The 18,869-nt window shown below is 42.2% G+C and overlaps 1 protein-coding gene across 1 annotated transcript in view; it reads right to left on the bottom strand.

Annotated features, from left to right (window-relative positions):
* The window catches only part of ADCY2 (adenylate cyclase 2), a 299,856-nt gene that overhangs the window by 78,989 nt on the left and 201,998 nt on the right, over window positions 1-18,869 (bottom strand). Inside the window, exons 5-9 of the mRNA XM_015593413.1 lie at window positions 12,159-12,307; window positions 8,307-8,418; window positions 3,945-4,072; window positions 1,380-1,538; window positions 403-535 (exon numbers count right to left, since the gene is read on the bottom strand). Of these exons, the coding sequence (XP_015448899.1) occupies window positions 403-535; window positions 1,380-1,538; window positions 3,945-4,072; window positions 8,307-8,418; window positions 12,159-12,307 (681 nt within the window). The remainder of the gene's footprint in view (window positions 1-402; window positions 536-1,379; window positions 1,539-3,944; window positions 4,073-8,306; window positions 8,419-12,158; window positions 12,308-18,869) is intronic.

Consider the following 18,869-nt stretch of genomic DNA (forward strand, 5'->3'; position numbering starts at 1 on the left):
CTGTTACTCTTTTCGAAATGTCTCCTTTTCCTTTTTCTTGTATGTTCATCCTATTTCACCTTATTATTAAGTTTTTATCATCTGAAATCCTAAGCAAAATATTTTCTCTTTATTTAATTTCCCAACTGCCAGGCTGGGCCCATGAACTAACACATGCGTTGACTGACATACGCCACCTTGTTATACAGAGCGATCATTTTAATGGTTTCTTTAATAAATTTAAATTCATTATTATAGAAGACGTTCCATAATTAAAATGCTACATGGATTAAAGGGATTCTAGAGGCAAAGATTAGCAAAGAATGACGCTGATTCTTAACTAAAAACATCTATACAGTAATTTGACTCTGCCCTTTAATCACAGAAGTCGTAGGCTAATGACAGGTTCGCTACAATACTGACCTTGGGGTTGATCACGAAGTAGGTCTTCACCAGGTGCTGCTTTAAGTACGGGTCCCTGATGTCGCCGTCCCCTTCTTCCACCTTATAAGCCCCGTTCAAGTGCTCCAGGGTGACAGAGGAAATGTGGACGCGTCTGAAATTCCATTCGAAAACGACGAGTAAGATGTATAAAGGTATCTATGAAGGTCGATTTCCTGTTTATTTGTGATTTCAGAAATAACTCTTCTCCCCCCAAATGAGGGAAAGGCTCTACGTTCTTGATAAAATGAATGGTGATTAAGGTTTGTATTCTATTAACTCGTGCTTTAGAAAGACGCCTCCAGAGGTCATGAGCTACTTTTATTTGAAGCTTCTCGGTACTCGTAAAAACCCGACCAGGCTTAGAGAAAAATAGCGAATACGGATTGATTATATCAAATTTGGGCGTGTCAGGATATTTTTTGAAATGCACGCCAAAGGCATTTTGGGAAGGGTGCTGGTCTGTATGAAAGTATGGGTTTTCTTTCTCAGAGTTTGCTCTCATGATTCTCCAAATTATAGCACTTGCCCCCAAATTCTCTCGTCTAAACTATGCTCTTCTAACCAGAGATGGATGCCCCAATTTGCTCATTTTCATAGTACTGGTTTCAGAGGTCACCAATAATAAGAGAAATGCTCTAATTATTATTGAGAGAAGTATCTTCAGCACAGTATAAAACACTTTTGACTCGCGCTTCTGCTCGTAACTTTGCAAATAAGTAAAAGTCTGTAATTTAGGATCCGATATTCAGTCTTCGACCATGGGTCTCAAGGGGGATGGGACTGAGACTCGACAGGTCATGTTTATCTGAGAAATGTAAGCTGTCATTGGGCATAAGAGACATGCTACTAGCAGAGGCAACAGAAGTCATCTGACACCGAGCAGTCGGTTATTAAGCCGCCAAACTGTCATCTCTAATCCCGTAGCCAACTTAAAGGTAGTAACCCAGTGTCCTTACCCGGGAACCCCTCCGGCTTCCATGTGATTGGCCAAGGTGACGTCATGGGACCACACATCGTACTGCCACTTCTGCAGACCAATCACGCCGCAGAGGACATTCCCGGAATGCACCCCCACGCGCATGTTGATGTCGACTCCTGTAGCATCTCTCACTTTCCTAAAGACAAAAAAAGTTACATCGCCATCTGGAAACGGCCTCTTCCTCCTTTACCTCTTTTCAGGGTGTTTTTTTGTTCAGAATCTCTCAGACTGTTGGAAATATTATCACAATCGTCCTGTCGCAGAAGGTGACTGCCTTGAGCCAAGAGCAAGGTTTTCCTTTCCAGTTGCTCCCAGACTGGCCCTGGGCTCCAATGCTCTGGTTAGTAAAGCCACATCAGACCTGACCATGGTGACGAGGCAGCATTTTGGCTGTAGCTTTTACTTTTCCAATCGATGTGTATCAAGCACCTGTCGTGCTGACACCTGCTCTGAATTTTCTTACTAAAATCACGGGATGCTGCCTTGTATTGTCATAAAGGGTCTCAGATGCCACCTGCAATTCCAGCGCTTAGCACAGTGTATGTCCCCAATGGATGTTTTCTGCTGATAAGATATAGCTTATTTGTGAGCTTAATAATGACTTTAAACTGAATAGGAATTTTCAAAAAATAACCATGACATTAAAGGTTTTCAATTGTGCATACTCTTTGATAAAAAAAATAAAGAAATCTTTAAAAAGCTTTAATAATGCATAAGGTGTCATCAAAAAAAAAAAACCCCAAATCCTAATGATTGAAAGGGCAATATTTATGTTATGTATATTTTATCACAATAAAAAATGTAACAGAAAAAATATTACTGACAACTGGTGGCACACTAGCCACCAGTAACAGAAAAAATATTACTGACAACTGGTGGCACACTAGATCAAAATTAAGGATTCTTTTTCCTAGAAGCTCTTCAACATGTTGGAATAATGTACACATAACAGAATTGGAAAATAGTTGATTCAAAAGCAGAAATCGAGCTACTGTCAAAGGTGGATTATTTAATCCAATATGTTATTGACACACAAAATAAGTAAATTTGTCCTTTGTAAAATCTTTCCCACATTTATTCGAAAAGGAAATCAAGAGAAAATGATTTTCCCCAATAGAATCCATTTCACCCCAACTTTGGAACCGACACCGAACTTGCATCCAGGGGTGGGTTATAAATTTAAGAAAACCTATTAGTTCCACTAATAAGATTCATTTACATATAGATCCACAGTGTTGGGAATAGTTAATTACTTTTGAAATAAGCAAACAATATTTCTCATGTATCAGAGAAGGCCAATGATTTATTTATGTGAAGAAGCAAGTAGGACATGGTTATTTCCCACACGATGTGTCTCGTGTGGGAAGCTGAGGCCACACTGATCCCCTCCCCCATCATCTTGAATCTTTGATTTCATTTCATTCATTTGTCTCCCATTCCCTGAGCTGTGCAGTGGCCTGTGGCAATTGCTACTGAGCTAGAGATTCTGAAACACTTAGGTCTCCTGGGCTCAGCTGAGGCTGTGGGCGCTTCGTTTTTCTTCCCTGGACACCACCTTCTAGTCTATTTTTAGCACATGACGAACATACACAATGAGTTAAACACAGTTTGACTTGTTGCTTTCTCACTTAAAGCCCCACCTACTCTAACCCTCAGACAAGGAAATAGAACATCTACTATTTAATTCCTATCTTCTTTAGACAAAAAATATGCAGAGGATAGGGTAAAATCAGTTGACTAAAATAGACAATCAAAATATCCCATAAACTAAAATCTTTCAATCGTATAATCGACAAAGAAGCAGTATTATCATTTATAAGAATGTTCTGGCTTCTGCAAAGGGCATTCCTAAGGAAGAATTCATCACGGTGCTGGCAATAAAAATTAACTTTGAACCTGATACTTTCACCCCGTCCTTGTCAACTGTAGTGATGACATTGTTTTACATAAGCAAACCTCTACAATTACGATGAAAGAAACTCCAGCTACAATACAGGAAACTTATACTATGGATATAAACTGAAACCTGCTTCACAGAGCTGAACATTTTTGACTAGATGAAGTAATTTTAGACTAGATTTTTATATAAATTGCTGCCTGGTGGTAAAAATTACTCTTTTTTTTTTATTATTTGTGTATAGTCGTATTATTTGTCAGAAATCATAGAAATCATGAGCGATGCTAAGAATGCAGACTTTTTCCTTAAGACCAGAGAAGACATTTACGTTTTTAAAAATCACTTTTGAAAAAAAAAAACCCTGTCCTTTTCCATAGATTTTTTAACTCAGTCCTGCAAAACAAACAAACAAACAAACAAAAAAACCCAAAACCTAAGGCTAATAATAATAATACAAAACACTTAGAAATCTTACTTTGGATGGAGTTACTCACATGCCAACAAATGGCACTCTGCACACTTATATCTAAATGTGCAATAATGTATTTAATGTCAGTAGACAGAGAAATAGGAGTAGCTGCAAGTGAGAATCATAACTCTAAGTTGTGACCAGCTAAAGAAGATCTTACTCAGCATTACACTTACTTTATGGCTTCACACATATCCAGCCCCATTTTCACACAGTTCTTGGCGTGGTTAGGGAGGGAGATTGGGAGTCCAGACACGCAGTAATAGCAGTCTCCTAAGATTTTTATTCTCATGCATTCATTCTCCTGGAAGAAGACATCACAGAATTCAGGTACATTGGGCACTGGCACTGACACAATGATTTAAATTGATGGGATATCTTCAGTGCTAGTTCTACTGAACAGGAACAGGGCTTGCGGGGAGAGAAGTGACAACTAGTTGGGGTTTCCTTCACTACTCGACAGGAATGAGCAAGCCTCCCCCACGTTTGCCAAAGCAGAATAAGGGAAAGGGGGAGGATGGGAAGCAGAATTATACTTCATATCAGCAGAGAAGTATAGAGATAGGATCATTTTTTTTTTTTTTAGTCCAAACATTCCCAAACATCGAAGATGACACGAAACATTCAATGTAGAGCAGAATCTTCTGGGGCAGAAAATGATGCCCCAAACTCAGTTGAAATTAGTGTCTTATGTCATTCCTTACTATGCTCATGATTTTCTTCATTTAAAGATTCTTACCCGCAGACTTGTAGCTTCTGATAAGCATCTCCACAATATAAAGCACCATTATTGCCAAGTAATTGAAAACATTCTGATCTTAGGTTAAATTATGTTGATATAAAGTTAGACTAACTCATTATTTTCCTTGGCTGGGTTGTATTTATAATATGGAGATTAACTTCATATGCATCAATCCTACATCCATTTCTTACCTTTCCAACTAGCTTATAGACTCGACACTAATGTAAAAAAAGGAACCAAAGAAATACCAAACACAGATCTTTCTTTCTTAACACACTAACACAGGCTTATGTATAAACTGAGCAACTCCGAACACAAGATTTTTTTGCTCTTAAGCATGTGTTAGGTTTACAGAAAATCTTGCATATTTCTTTCCTTCTCTGATCAAGAGCGTGCATGCATTCTTGTTTATCTACGGCACTATAGACTATGTGCTAGTAATTCCTGATAACTGTATCATTGGTAATAAAAAGTCTATCAGGCACTTTTTGATAGGGCTTCCCTCTCAGAATTCCTCGATAGACATTCTAAATCTAGAATCTAGACAACAGCAATATTAATAGTGAATTCTTGGCACCGTTATCGTAGATTAGTTGACCGCATGTTCTGGATTCTCTATTCTGTTCCATTGGTCTGTGTGTCTGTTTTTATGCCAGTATCATCCTGTTTCAATTGCTGTAGCTTTGTAATATATTTTGAAATGAGGAAGTGTGCTGCCATCTCTGTTTTAGTTGCTCAAAATTCCTTTGACAATTTGAGGTCATTTACATTTATTTATAAATATTAGAATTGTTTTTCCTACTTATTAGAATTGTTTTTCTTACTTCTATAAAAAAAAAAAAAAGGCCACTGGAATTTTGATAAGGATTGCATTGCATCTGTAGATGGCTTTGGGTGATATGGACATTTGAACATGGCGACTTCTTCCAACCCATGAACATGGGGTGTCTTTCTACTTATTTGTGTCTTTTTAGATTTCTTTGATCAATGTTTTATGGTTTTCAGTATACATGTCATTCACCTATTTGGTTAAGTTCGTGCCTAAGCATTTTATTCTTTCTGATGCTAATGCAAATGGGATTGTTTTCTTGATTTCCCTTTTAGATACTTCATTGTTAGTGTACAGAAATACAATTAATTTGTGTACATTGATTTTGTATCCTGAAACTTTACCACATTCATTTCTTTGTTATAACAGGTTTTTGTGGCTTCTTTAGGGTTTTCTACATATAAAGTCACATCAACAGCAAACAGGTAATTTTCCTTCTTCCGTGCCGATTTTGATTCCTTCTATTTCTTTTTCTTGCCTGTCTTCTGCCAGCGACTTCCGGTACTACGTTGAACACAAGTGGTGAGAGCGCGCATCCTCGCCTTGCTCCCCTCTCAGGGAAAACGCTTCCCGTTTTTCACGTTCGAGAATAACATTAGCAATGGCTTAATTGTATTGAGGTAAGTTTCTTCTGTATCTTATTAGTTGGGCGTTTTTATCATGAAAGGGTGATTAATTTTGTCCAATCTTTTTCTGCATCTGTTGAGATGATTATGTGATTTTTAGCCTTCACTCCGTTAAATGTGGTAGACACCTTGATCTGCAGGTGTTGAACCAGCCTTGTAGCCCAGGGGTAAATCTCACTTGGTTGTGGTATACATTTTTTTTAAAATGTGCTGTCAAACTCCATCTGCTAAGTGAAATAAGCATACACAGAAGGACAAATGCTACATGATAACACTTATATGAGGAATCTAAAATAGCCAAACTCACAGAAGAAGAGAGTAGAATGGGTACCAGGGTCTGGGCGGGGCCGTGGGAGAAATGGGGAGATGTTGGTCAAAGGGGACAAAGTTTCAGTTATGCGAGGTGACAACGTCCCAGCGCTCTACTGTACAACACACGGTGTGTGGTGAACGACGCTGGATTCAATACTTAAAAACTTGCTAAGAAAGGAGATCTTATGTTAAGTGCTTTAATCATAAAGTAATAAAATAATAAATATATAAATAAACAAACAAACAAACAAATAAATAAATAAATGGGCCAGAGGGAGCTTTTACAGGTGATGGATATGCTTATGACATAGATTGTGGTGATGGTTTCAAAAGTACATACTTACTTCCAAACTCATTAAGCTGTAGACATTAAATATAATTTTCTGTATGTCATTATATCTCAATGAAGTGGTTCAAAGATTTCCAAAAAAAAAAAAAAACAGTCAATGGACGATGATTTCCCGTCCCTCAGCATAAAGTTGTGTGCTTTACACCGTGTTCGCTCAGCGGACTGAGCTGTCCACGTGCTTGCGATGCTCTCCAACGCCATGTTGCATAACTGTGAGGCATGAACTGATGCCCAGAGCGGCTGCCTCTGTGACCGACAACCCTGGGCCGGACATTCCTTTGTGACAATGACCAGAGAAGAGCAGGAGTCACACTGAGTACCTCTGTTATGGGTAATGAACTGCGCCCTCCCCAGATTCATATGCTGAAGTCCTGACCCCTGGTACCTGTGAATGTGACCTTATCTGACAACAGGGTTGGTGCAGGTGTAATTAGTTAAGATGAGGTCAGCGGGATCAGGGTGGGCCCCTAATCCAATATGGCCGGTGTCCTTATAGAAGGAGGAAATTTGGACACTGAGACTCGCATACAGGGAGAATGCCATGTGTGGTTATCTGCCAGGACCGGGCTGTTTCTTCCTAACGTGACCAGGAGGTCCAACAAAAATGACTTGTTTTTAACTCAAATTTTCAAGACATTATGTTTCAATCATTCTTTTTCTAAAATTGAGCATCCGGAAAATGCAACCTTCTCCTTTAGTTTGGTAAAGGGAGGAAGGAGACCTATACTCTTACTGATTCCCCAGAGGCCCAGTGAGAGCTGTCAGGGCCAGTCATTTGGGGAGGAACTTAGCCCGAGAGTGCCTCGGAAAACATCCGCGAGCCAGATTTATTCCTGAGAGGCTCAGCTAGAACGTTCTGTATTGTTTAAAAGTGAGACGAATCTTTTAGTGGAGTGAGTTTGGGACCAACCCTTCCATATATAAATAACACACTTTAATAAGCATAATAATAAGTATTTTTTGTTGGGAACGACTCAAAGCAAGAATTAAGCTGACTGGAAATGTTTTATGAGAAGTCGAGGGCTAGCAAGGAAGAAAAACTTTTTTTTTTTTCAATATTCCCACTAGAAACCCTAACCGTTTCAATAAGTGAGAAAGGTTAATGTGCTTTTAGATCACTTGTCATTTCCTCTCTGTGAAGCTTCCCATAAATGAGCATATGAATGGCAAATACAAAACTTCATTTCTGCTCAAGTGGCACAAGGGTCAAGGGCTAAACATGAGACAATAATAAATAAAGAGCCTAAGGAGAAGGTATGCATCCCATGGGGGGGCTCTTCCAGGATGCTGCTGAAGGATGCGAATACAGGGTAGTTTCAACCAGAATGAAGAAATCGTGTTCCCAACTTCTCGACCATGAAACGCCTCAAAAGAGGACCTCAGAACAGCAGAGACGTGTGCAAATTAAATCCCTCACCTTATTCCATGCGTGCTAAATTACACACAAAAAGAAGTTTTAAAAACAGATGAAAACATGCTAGTTACGTGCTCTGGCATTTCTCATCTCTGATTTAAGATCGAGACTTATCGGGGATGAATGGCAAACACTCCAGCAAGCTGACAGACGCCATTCCTACAAGATGTGTTTCATGGAATGGTAAAAGGTTGATAAGGGACCAGAGAAAAAGTAAGTCAGAATTTTATATATCTTCAGAATCGAAGGGAATCATTAATACTCACCTTTGCAATTTGATCGAATTTCCCAAAGAGTTCATTCAGCATGTGGACCAGCTCTCCTGGGGAGCAGTCACTGGCCAGCCGGGTGAACCCCACAATGTCAGCATACAGGATACTGTGGGAATGAACAAAGAGGGACGGTATTTGCATGTTTATAGTCATTAAAAAGTAATGATGGTTTTTTCCATTAATACAGTATAATTTTTTTATATTTCATATTTCTATTTTATAGTAAAAATGTGATTTCCCCGGATAGGGAATACACAAAACCCTCTGCTAAACTTTCCAATTCAAATTCTTTTGATGCTGAATTTTTATTAAAGTGGGAGAAGAGAAAGTCACATGATGAGCTTTTTCCGTTCGAGCCCATTCTTACAGGTCACCTTCCCTCTCGGGGCCAGATACCCGCTCCCTCTCTAGTTTACGTGAGAATCATCCTGACAGCCCATTACACCATCGTAATCAACACTTCTGTTTGAAGTGTTGCATGGGTTTGTATTATAAGAATTCCTAAAGTTGGAGAAGCAAAACAATAGAAGCCAAATCCCGTTTTTATTGATTCAAGAAAAAGTTGGAATAATCATCTCTTTAAAAGCAGACTACTTAAAAGAAAAGGTTCTGAATTCCTTCCTACCTGCCAGGATAAAGCAGACCAGGCCCATCTTCCTAAAGCTCAGAGTTTAGTTGGGGTGATGGGGTAAACAAACGAGGGCACCAAACAAGGTCCGATTACAATGACAGTAAGTGCTACAAAGGAAAGCGGCAGAGAACGGTGTGGGTGGCAGGGGCTGATCAGATGAGGAGGAGGAGTCCAGGAGAGTTACTTTTAGAAAATGACAGCGCAGCTTCCCTTCGTGGGAAGTACCTGCTAGTGAGGCCAACCAAAACCACCTTCTGAGGGAGGACGACTCATTCAAGTCTGGTGGTGCTGAGTCTAATGGCGGCGTCTGCGGAACACCTCAGAGGAAGGTGCCCATGAGGCAGGCGAGAATGGGAAACGCTGGTTGAGTTCTGTGTCTCAGCACCACGTGGATGGTAATTACATCCTGGGAGGAAGCTGCAGAGAGCAGAGAGGAGCAAGGAGACAGCCCTCGACACACTCATCTACAGGAGAGGCTAGACTCAGGGAAGAGAAAACTCGGGGGCCTGTAAGAAGAACACAAGAGAAGACCGAGGGGTGGGGGAAATCTGTAAGTACAAGGTCAAGGTTGACAGGCCAAGCGCACCTCGGCAACCATTGAGACGAGGATGCAGAAGTAAGTCATACACAGATTTGGGAACAAGACAGGTGGTGGTGAATTTAGCGAGAATGAGTTCTGTGACTTGAGGGGGGAGGTGACAGCTAGAGAATGGGGACGCGAGGGAAAACAGAAAATAAGGAAGATGAGTCAGAGAGTGTGGAACGGTCTCTGGAATGTCTGGGCTCCAAAAGAGAGGAAGGTCGTTTCAGATTCGGATGGTGGCATTGGGTTAAGAGAAGCGTCTTCGTTTTCAAACATGTGATGGGTTTGCAAATGTTTCGGCTCTAGTGGGAAGAAGTCAGTGGAAGACCATGAAGATTTGGGAAGCCAAATCTATGGTCCATAAATCCATCTTTTCCTCCCTGATCTCTCCTCCTCTTCCTTATTATTATTATTGTTAGCATCATCATCATCATCATTATCATCATCATCATTAAATAGTAAAGCGATAGTAAATATTATTAGTAGACAATAAGCATTTCATTGAATGACTGATCAAAGCAGAACTAAAAGTTAGCCACTGATCTTTTTGGCACCATCTACAAAACTAATAATTCTCAGAAACCCTGAGGAATTGACTAGACTATCTGTGTTACCTGTGCATCATGGCTGCTTCTTTGCTTATACCTGTCCTGTTCCAGGATGAAAAAGCCACCTTTTCATATTTCTTTTAAAAATAATTGATAATCAATAATAAATAAACAAACAAACAAATAAATATAATTGGTACCCCATGCTGTTTAAGGTTTTACATTTCTAAGTTTTAAGTATTTAAGTTACTTTAGGATTCCAAATATATTTCATGAATTTAAATTTAATTCAATACTGCAAACATACTCTAGACAATTGGCGAGGGAAGTTACGGTGGTTGAAGCTGCTTCACCAGTCCCTTGCCTGAGATACTGTGACAGTCAGCTGCCAAGGTGGCCCCAGGGCCCTCCTCTCCTGTTGCTCACACCCTGGGCTGTCCCCTCCCTCAAAGGATGTCCCCTCCTGACCTGTGTAACCAACAAGATGCTGCAGAGATGACTGACTAAGGACTAACCGGCTAAGCTGCTCCCGGATTCTGACCCACAGAAACTGTAAGAAAACGTTTATCATTTTAAGCCACTACATTTTAGGGTGATCTGTTGTACAAACACTGGTAACTAATAGCACGGGAAGTCTGAAGTTGGTGGTGTCTCGTCATTTTTGTAGGTCTATTTGTTCCTGCAATGTGCCACAGCTACTAACAGCTATTCTGTGACCCTAATTAGATATAGCTGCATTTATCTACATGTGTTTTGCATACGCAATAAGTGACTTAAAAACCCTTCCTGATATGGGAGGAGTATTGTCAGACACGTAAGGCTAGAAAGGGCCATTTCTAGTATCATACACTTTGTCAGATACTGTGAATGTTTTTTCTTTAGGGAAAAATACAGGAAAACACTTTAAAACCTGCATGAATGTTTTTTAATTTTTATCTGTCCCACCAAATAGCAAAACTTATTTTTTAAATTTTACTCCCGATTCTTCACTTAGCCAATGGTACTTCTATAGCACCATTCAATATACAACTTTTTTCTAATATCTCCTTCTGAGTTGGCATTTAGTATTTTACATTCGGTCTCTGAGTGCTCGGACAATGTCTGCCAGTAGCTCTGACCACCTTTTCTAAAACCTGGTGTCAAAATGATACTTGTCTTAGCAATGGATTTATGTTGCAATTAAATTTGTTTCTTCTTAATGAACTTCAAAAATCATTGACCTGAAGCACCCAGACCAGAAGGCAGCATTATGCATTGGAAAGAGTCTGGACTTGGGGGCAGACGGGCCGGTTCCATCTCTAGTCGATGCTAAACACATTTTAGGTGTTTGTGGTTGTCGTCCTTGAACTATTGAGCAGGGGGTGGGGACCCCGACACCTAAAGAATTCACATCAGGACACATGCACGGGAACAAGGGGCCTCGACATCCTCTTTCCTGGTCACAATCCCAGGAGATGCCACGTCCGTTCTCCATACTGTCACCTCAGGAGTGGCCCACCGGGGAGGAGACGTGACTGGGCCAGGCTCAGACAGCAATCCCTTTCACTGTACGCGGACCCAGGGGCATGTCAGTCCCCTGCGCCGTTACTCACTAGTTGGCCTTACCCCAGACACCCTTCATTCCTGATGGACAGCAGGTGATCCTGCTTCCCTGGAAACTGCCAGCTCCTGGGGCCTGCCAGCCAAGCCCGTCAGGAGGAATCGTCCTTGTGCTGAGAGCTCACTGGCCCTGGCCCTGATCTCACTGCAACGCTGAGTGTCCTGGGCTCCGGGGACACCAGGAGCCCAGACCATGGAGTCCCCGGAATCAGGACCCCGCTGTCCATTTCTCTCCCTTTTGTGACTGACAGTCAGCCATGGAGAGCAGGGCCAGGAGGGATGACTCAGTCCCCAAAGCAGCGGACCCTATTTTGTCATCTTAACATGAAGGCCCCAAAAGGCAGCACCTGGGTGGGTGGAGAGGTCGATACTCTACGTGCAAGGGGTCACCAGTGACAAGGGAGACACAGCATTATCGGACGCGGGCTCCCACTTAAAATGTCCCCAGTCCAGACTTGCTGAGGTTCAAGAACGGAGCAGCGTACCTGACGTTGGTGTGTCGCTTGACGTACAGGTTGTGGAAGTTGTTCGTGTTTTCCATGTGGCCGGCTTTGGGGCCCTGCAGCCTCTGGATGATCTCAGCTTTCATTTCCATGGCTATGTGGGCCGGCAGCAGGGAGAGCAGGAGCCGCTCCTGGAACAGGGCGAGGGAGAGAGAGACGTTTCTAGTATCGAAGGCGACATCCGGGCAACGCTCGAAATCGTCACTGATTGGTAGCGGGGCCAATTAGAGGGCTGCTCCCGACAAGTTAAAATACAGATTCTAGAAGTACATATTAAAAAAATCAAAGCTTCTGAGGTCAGAGCATGTTTTTATATTATTTGTTCAGTTCTAAGCCTGTAAGGAAGGCAAAGTAATTTTCACAAGGATATTATTTTTCCATTTTGATTTTAAAGTAGGGAAGCAGAAATAATATTAGAAGGCCAGAAACCGGCGGTCAGTTTAAGACAGAAAACACTCATTGTCGCCTGCTTGTTCGCATGAGAGATAAAGTACAAGCTTTATTGCGCTTTCGAAAGTCAACCTAAATATTCTACGTCTCCTAAATAAGATAAATATTTTCAAATATTTCATTTCCTCTGGTGAACATTCGCTCCCCTTCAGCGATTCCAAACTGTTATAAAGAGAGTCGAGGTGATTAGCTTCTGTGAATGTCATCTATAAAAACTGCAGGTAGAACACAATGAAATGCTATGAGCTTTTCTCGTATTCCAGTAAATGCAGTACACAGCAGCATGTAACATTACGCTTACTTTAACATGCACTTATTTCAGCTAGAGTGGTACTTTTCTATTCTCTTCAAGAAAAATATGCAATTTTTTTTTGAGGAAAAGAATCACAGAAGGGCAACTTTGAACGTTTATATTCATCCTAAGGTATTTTAACCGCCGATCTGCTGCAGAGAACAATGTGTTCTTCAAGTATTGTGGAGTGAGGATTGGTATTCAGTGCTGACAAATAAACATTTATTGAATGACACATTTCTCCATCCTCCACATTTTTTCTCTTTTTCCTTTCCTTTCCTTTCTTTTTCTTTTCTTTTCTTTTTTTTTTTTTTGGTGGACAATGTAGTGAGACTCTAGGGGCAGAGGCGAAAAGGGCTTTCTTCCAGGGCTCACAGGGCTAAGTGTCCATCTCCTGCCTCCCCTCCACCCTCCGAAGCGCACAGCACTTTGGTGGCCACTGGGAGCTTCCATTGAGGAAGCAGAGGGTGGTCCAGGAGTGCATCTTCGTGAAGATGGGATGGCTCTCGGCACAGCCCACCCCAGCCTGCTCTGGGGAAAGACAGGCGCAAAGTCAACAGGTGACCGGGTATGAGCCTGTGGGGGGTCCTCAGTTCTCCACGAATTGGCATCGCTGTGTGTCGATCATTTGTCCGTTCATTCATTCATTCATTCATTCATCCGTTCAGCTATTCTGAAAACATTCATCATTGCCCGTTAAATACCAGGCCCCTTGAAAACACTAACGGTAAATGCGAAGATGAATGAGGCAGCGTTCCCGATCCCATGCTGCTCGCAGTCCAGCAGGGAGCCGGCCCGCAGTGCACTTGCTGTCACATAGGCCAGAAGGACAGGATGGCGTTTGGAGGAAGCCACATGCCTGGCTGGGACTCTGGGAAGAGAGAAGGACGACTATCGTCCAGGAGCATCTGCTATGTGCCAGGTGCACCCAGGAGCTCTATTCATGTCAACCAGTTGAATCAAATCAACAACTCTGTCTGATTCCTATTATTACCAACCTCCTTGTAATAGAAGCGAAAGGGGTACTTCAGTCGTGCACTGGGCACGACCGCTTGCCGTAAGTGCTGATGCTGACGCGCCAAATTTTATTGGTACTTAAGAAATGAAGAAAATATTTTTTACTTCATAATCATCTCCCTTTTTGTTCAAATCTTGACGTTTCGATTTAAATTAAGAAACGAAATGGATAAATCAAGCTTTTACTAAATTAAATGTCCATATATACATCTAGGGAAATATAAATTGTCCTCAATTGTGTAAAATAATGAGGATAATGTCTTACGTGGTCTAAAATATAACAGAAATGAAACGCACAGCATGCAATTTCCACAATAGAAACACAAAGAGTGAAAGAACATATGACTAACAAGCTAGCAGTGAACATGGGGAAGAGATCGTCAGTTATTCCAAAGCAAGACAACAAAGAAGAATCAGAGAGAAATGTAAATAGAAAATAAATCCTAAAATGACAGCTACTAGCCAACTCTATCGGGAATGACATTCAATGATGTTGAAAACCTAAACAGAGGAGCAAAGAGTGGAATGGCCATCCGCCGCAGCCAGGAGGCCTGCCTGGCTGTACCCTTGGACGGGAACAGACGGGGACGTGACGCTCTGAGATGCCATGAAATGTCTGTCATAATCAAAGCAAGCAGACACGAACTATAAACTTATTGACCTCTAAACTAGTGAAAAGGAATGTTAGCATGTGGAATATAACAGCTTATGGATTTGGACCTAAGATATTTAGAAATCCCAGTGGAATCGGTGTGTCCGTAGAGATGTCTGATGATCAGCTTAATTAGATTAAAAAAAAAAAACAGTTTTGTACTCGTTCTGATGGGTGGTGGATGAGTCCAGGGCTAAGGGAAAATAAGACGTGGCAGGCCGCACCACGCGGTGGGCACAGTTCTGCATGGTTATCTCACGATGATGCCCCGTGTGCGGCCCCGGACTCGGCGCACTCTGCCGCATTTAAAGCAACCAGTAGACACCCCCGTGTTTACACTGGTTTCTAGTCACGCTTCCTGTAGCCGGGGTTGTCAGCGACCCACCCGTAGTCCCTCTGCCTTCCTCCAAGGTCTCCTGCAACCTGTTTATTTCCACAGTTTCCTTACAACATGGAAGCAAATGATGGATAAATACCCCAGCTTCTACATCCACACCCCTCACGGGCAGATCTGAGCATGTACCACACACCCTCAGAGGGGCTCCCGCAGGACTGAGCCCCTGTTGCCACCAGTGGCCCGTTTCCGTTAGCTGACCTGTCCCTCCCTTCCTCTTCTCCCTGAAATCACTGCCCATCCACGTGACCATACCCAGAGTCTTGTCTTCGAGTCTGCTTGGGATAAATGTGGACATTTCTGAGCTTCTTCTGTCCTTCTCGTGCATTCTGTAATAAGAATATGCTAAGTCCCAAATCACAGAGCCAGCCTTTTTTTAAAGATAGATTTCATGAACAAAAAGAAGAACTGAATATAAACTCTCTTCCCTAGCCATAGTTTAATTTAATGTCCAAATGTACATTATGATGTTTTAAACGAAAACATAGATGGATGACTGGCTTTTTAAAGGTAGTTTGAAAAATACATGTGGAATAAACTAAAGTTTTCTTTTTTAAAAGTGTTAACGAAACCATGCGAATTGAGATTAGAATAAAGATTTGGTAATGACCAACCAGTCAAATAAAGGAACCCAAAGTTTGCCACCGTCATGCAATTCTGGAACCTCTGGTGGCCCACAAGACCTCTGACTCACGAACAGAGTATTTCCTTCCAGGTCTGTGCATGTCCCTGGGCGATCACAGCATTGGACGATGGGGTGAGCCTCGAATAAAAGCTCTGTACTCGAACGTGGTGAATCAAGACACTTTAAATTTGTCTGTCTTCCCTAATGAGATGCTATACTCTAAAAGCAAAGCTGAATAATATGGCACGTGTAATAAATTTCAATTCAATTCATAATCCTACAAGGTTAATATTTCCATTAAGATTTCAGATTTGTTAATTTAGCCGTGTGCCCTGCAAAAGTATCCGAAAGCAACACACAAACTTAAGTGCTTAACATACTGGATATTACCTAACTGCATTATCTGTCCAAGTACATTGGACAGATTCCTTAAGGAGACTTTTGGAAAATCAGTTGTCATTAGACTGATGGGTATATACTGTTGCTTCTTTCTCTTGCTAGAAAAGATTGTCTTACTACAGAGAATTTGGCTAATTCTGGCATATTCAAAGGTCATCTGATGAAGAACGTGACCTTGGTTTGAAGGTTTCATTTCAATGCATCCCTTTATTAATAAACCTTGAATTATTATTCATTAGCAATAATTTTTTTCCCTAGAACTTGTTCTTTTAAATTGTGCCTCGTAGAAGAGCTACAGAATTAGTACACTTCAGTGCACTATTGATCAAAGTTCAGCACGCTCTGAGCTCAGAAGCGTTTCCAACATCATAAAACAGAGCGGCAGATATTTATGCTATTTCTGTGATTTTTTCGGTTGATAGGGAAATCCAATTTAAGCCTAGAAGACTTCTGCTTACATTTTGAGTTAAGATCTAGTAATGCATATTCTACTCTGTCCCTTCAATGCACCATGCATGTAATAAATATTTAAAGCTGCTTTACTTTTCAAAAGGGAGTTGGCAGTGGCAAGCGCCTTTCATAAGAATTTAACATTGTTTTCTCCTTCAAAATTCTTATTTTCATTTAGTTCTTATTTTAAATGCAATCCAATTATATGAAGATGCCAAACCGATGTCATGAACAGAAGGGATATTGTTCGAAATGTTTTTCCAAGTGCCCACTAGACACTAGCTTTCAGGATGGACAGACGCCAGGTCCCTGGGCAGCCACAGGGTCAAATGTGATGTTGAGGAGAGGGACGACGTCCTCCGATACTGTCCTGCAGTACAGAAGGGCCAGGTGTCCATGTGGAATCAAAGCCTGAAACACTGCACTTGGAAAACACCCGCCAGGCACGTGAAGAGATGTCAACGCTTTCTATATCTTCTCCCGCACCCAGACCACGTCTGCAAGTGTCAGAGAACAAGCATCTCCACGGGTGCCAACTGCCACCACCAGCGTGTCCCCAAAGTTAGGTTCTAGTGACAACGGCCCCTGCTGCTGATCCTCGTGAGAACATTTAGTGTGTTTCTCGTAGGTCCCTCCTTTGAAATTATGCTTCAGTCAACCAAACGGAACACACCGAACGCTCTTGTTATTTGAAAGGCTGGCTTCATCTTTCTTTGACGTCTACAAAAATTCAGCCGTCATAGTCACATATGATAGAAAGTAGCAGCACTTTGTAGTAGAAACAGCACGGAAATGGGGGGGAAATGTGGTTCCCACCCGCTCTCTGTCACTGTCTAGAAAGCCTCGATCGAGTCCCTCCAGCCTTCAAGTCCCAGTTTGGTTGTGTGAAAACTACGTCTATGGACCGTGGAGAATTGAAGGTTTCCATGTCCCTGTAAATCCCTAGCGTTTCATGAAACCATAAGGGGCGCTTTTTAGATTTTACCTCTCACTCTTTTGGAGTCAGTTAGTGACACGCAGAGGGAGAAACCCAAGTGCTCAAATCCCAGCTCAGAGCCAGGACTGCAGAAAGGACAGCGGGCACAGAGGGATCCTGACAAAGAAGACGGGGCGGACGCTGAGGTTGTCCGGCACTGGAAGGGTGACTTCTGTGAGTGGGAGGAGGATGAGGGAGAAAGCACCCCGAGTTCTGAGGCGCCGTATCAACAGCCAGTGTTTGCATGTGGAGGGAACGTCAGCCTGTTCACTTTACGGTCTAAGGAAACTAGACTGCTTCGTGCAGAAAACCAACATGCATTTCGACCAGTCACCGTTCCTTTTTACAAAACAGTAAATCCTTTTGTTGCATGCATATATTGCTTTCTCCTTTTACAAACCCTGGTCATGTACGATTTCATTTAAATTCAAAAATTTTTGGCAAAAAATGAACAAACAAAAACAACAGGTACAGATGTGGCTCAGAGGGGGTCGAGCGAGGTGGCGGTCACAAGGGAGTCAAGACCGGATAGAACAGTGTCTTCACACTTCCCAGCCAGTGATGATGGCTCTTCCCATTCATACTGATTTATAAACTCAATAGGGTGACTGGGACACTTTTAGGGAGCACGTCATTAATATAAAGTGGAAAGGATAAAATTGTCACTCACATTCGATGACTCTCTGGGTAAGAGAAGTTAGAGAATGAAGGGCTAATCAAGTCCAATTACAGATTATGTCCACGGTCACAGATGACGGTAACGGACGCTTCTAAACTTTCTCGTTGGGGAGTGTGGTCCTTTTTCCTAACTGCGCTGAACTTGGAGATTCAGCCCCAGAGTAAAACTGCTTGTGGGGTGAGCCTCTGAGAGCCTACGCTGCTGACAGCCTTTGGCTCCTTCCCACCTGTCCCCCCGAACCCCTGGCGAGGGTACCCCTGGCCAACAACCGGGACACCGAGCAAACGGCAGCCGATGTCAGAGGCCTTCTCCGAGAAGGGAGTGAACTGAGGCGCTTTCTAGAGAAAACTGGATGGCGTTTCCCTCACGAATACATCATTAATATAAAGTGATATAAAGTGATATTAATATAAACCGAGTCCTGAACTGGGCACTTGTATCTGCCGTGCCCGGGAAGCTGAGTGGCTGACCTGGAAATTGATTCAAGGACCCTCCAGCACTGAGGTGGTGCCCAGATCTCCGCTTATTGGGCCCTGACAAATAAAGTACCCCGACGCCAGCCTCCAGAGAAGAGTCTCCAAGGACATGACCCTCCAGATGGCACCCTTTCAACTCTGTGCCTGCCCTCAAAAACTAATTGTCCCCTTGGGCAGCAATGTGGTTGATAGGGAGGCACGTACCCACCATTTCTGCATGACAGCCACTTTTCAGGGAAAAAATAATGAATGAGGAAAGAATCCCACTAATTCTTATTCTGCT

The sequence above is a fragment of the Pteropus alecto genome, unplaced genomic scaffold, assembly GCF_000325575.1.
Source record: "Pteropus alecto unplaced genomic scaffold, ASM32557v1 scaffold137, whole genome shotgun sequence".
Classification (NCBI taxonomy): Eukaryota; Metazoa; Chordata; class Mammalia; order Chiroptera; family Pteropodidae; genus Pteropus; species Pteropus alecto.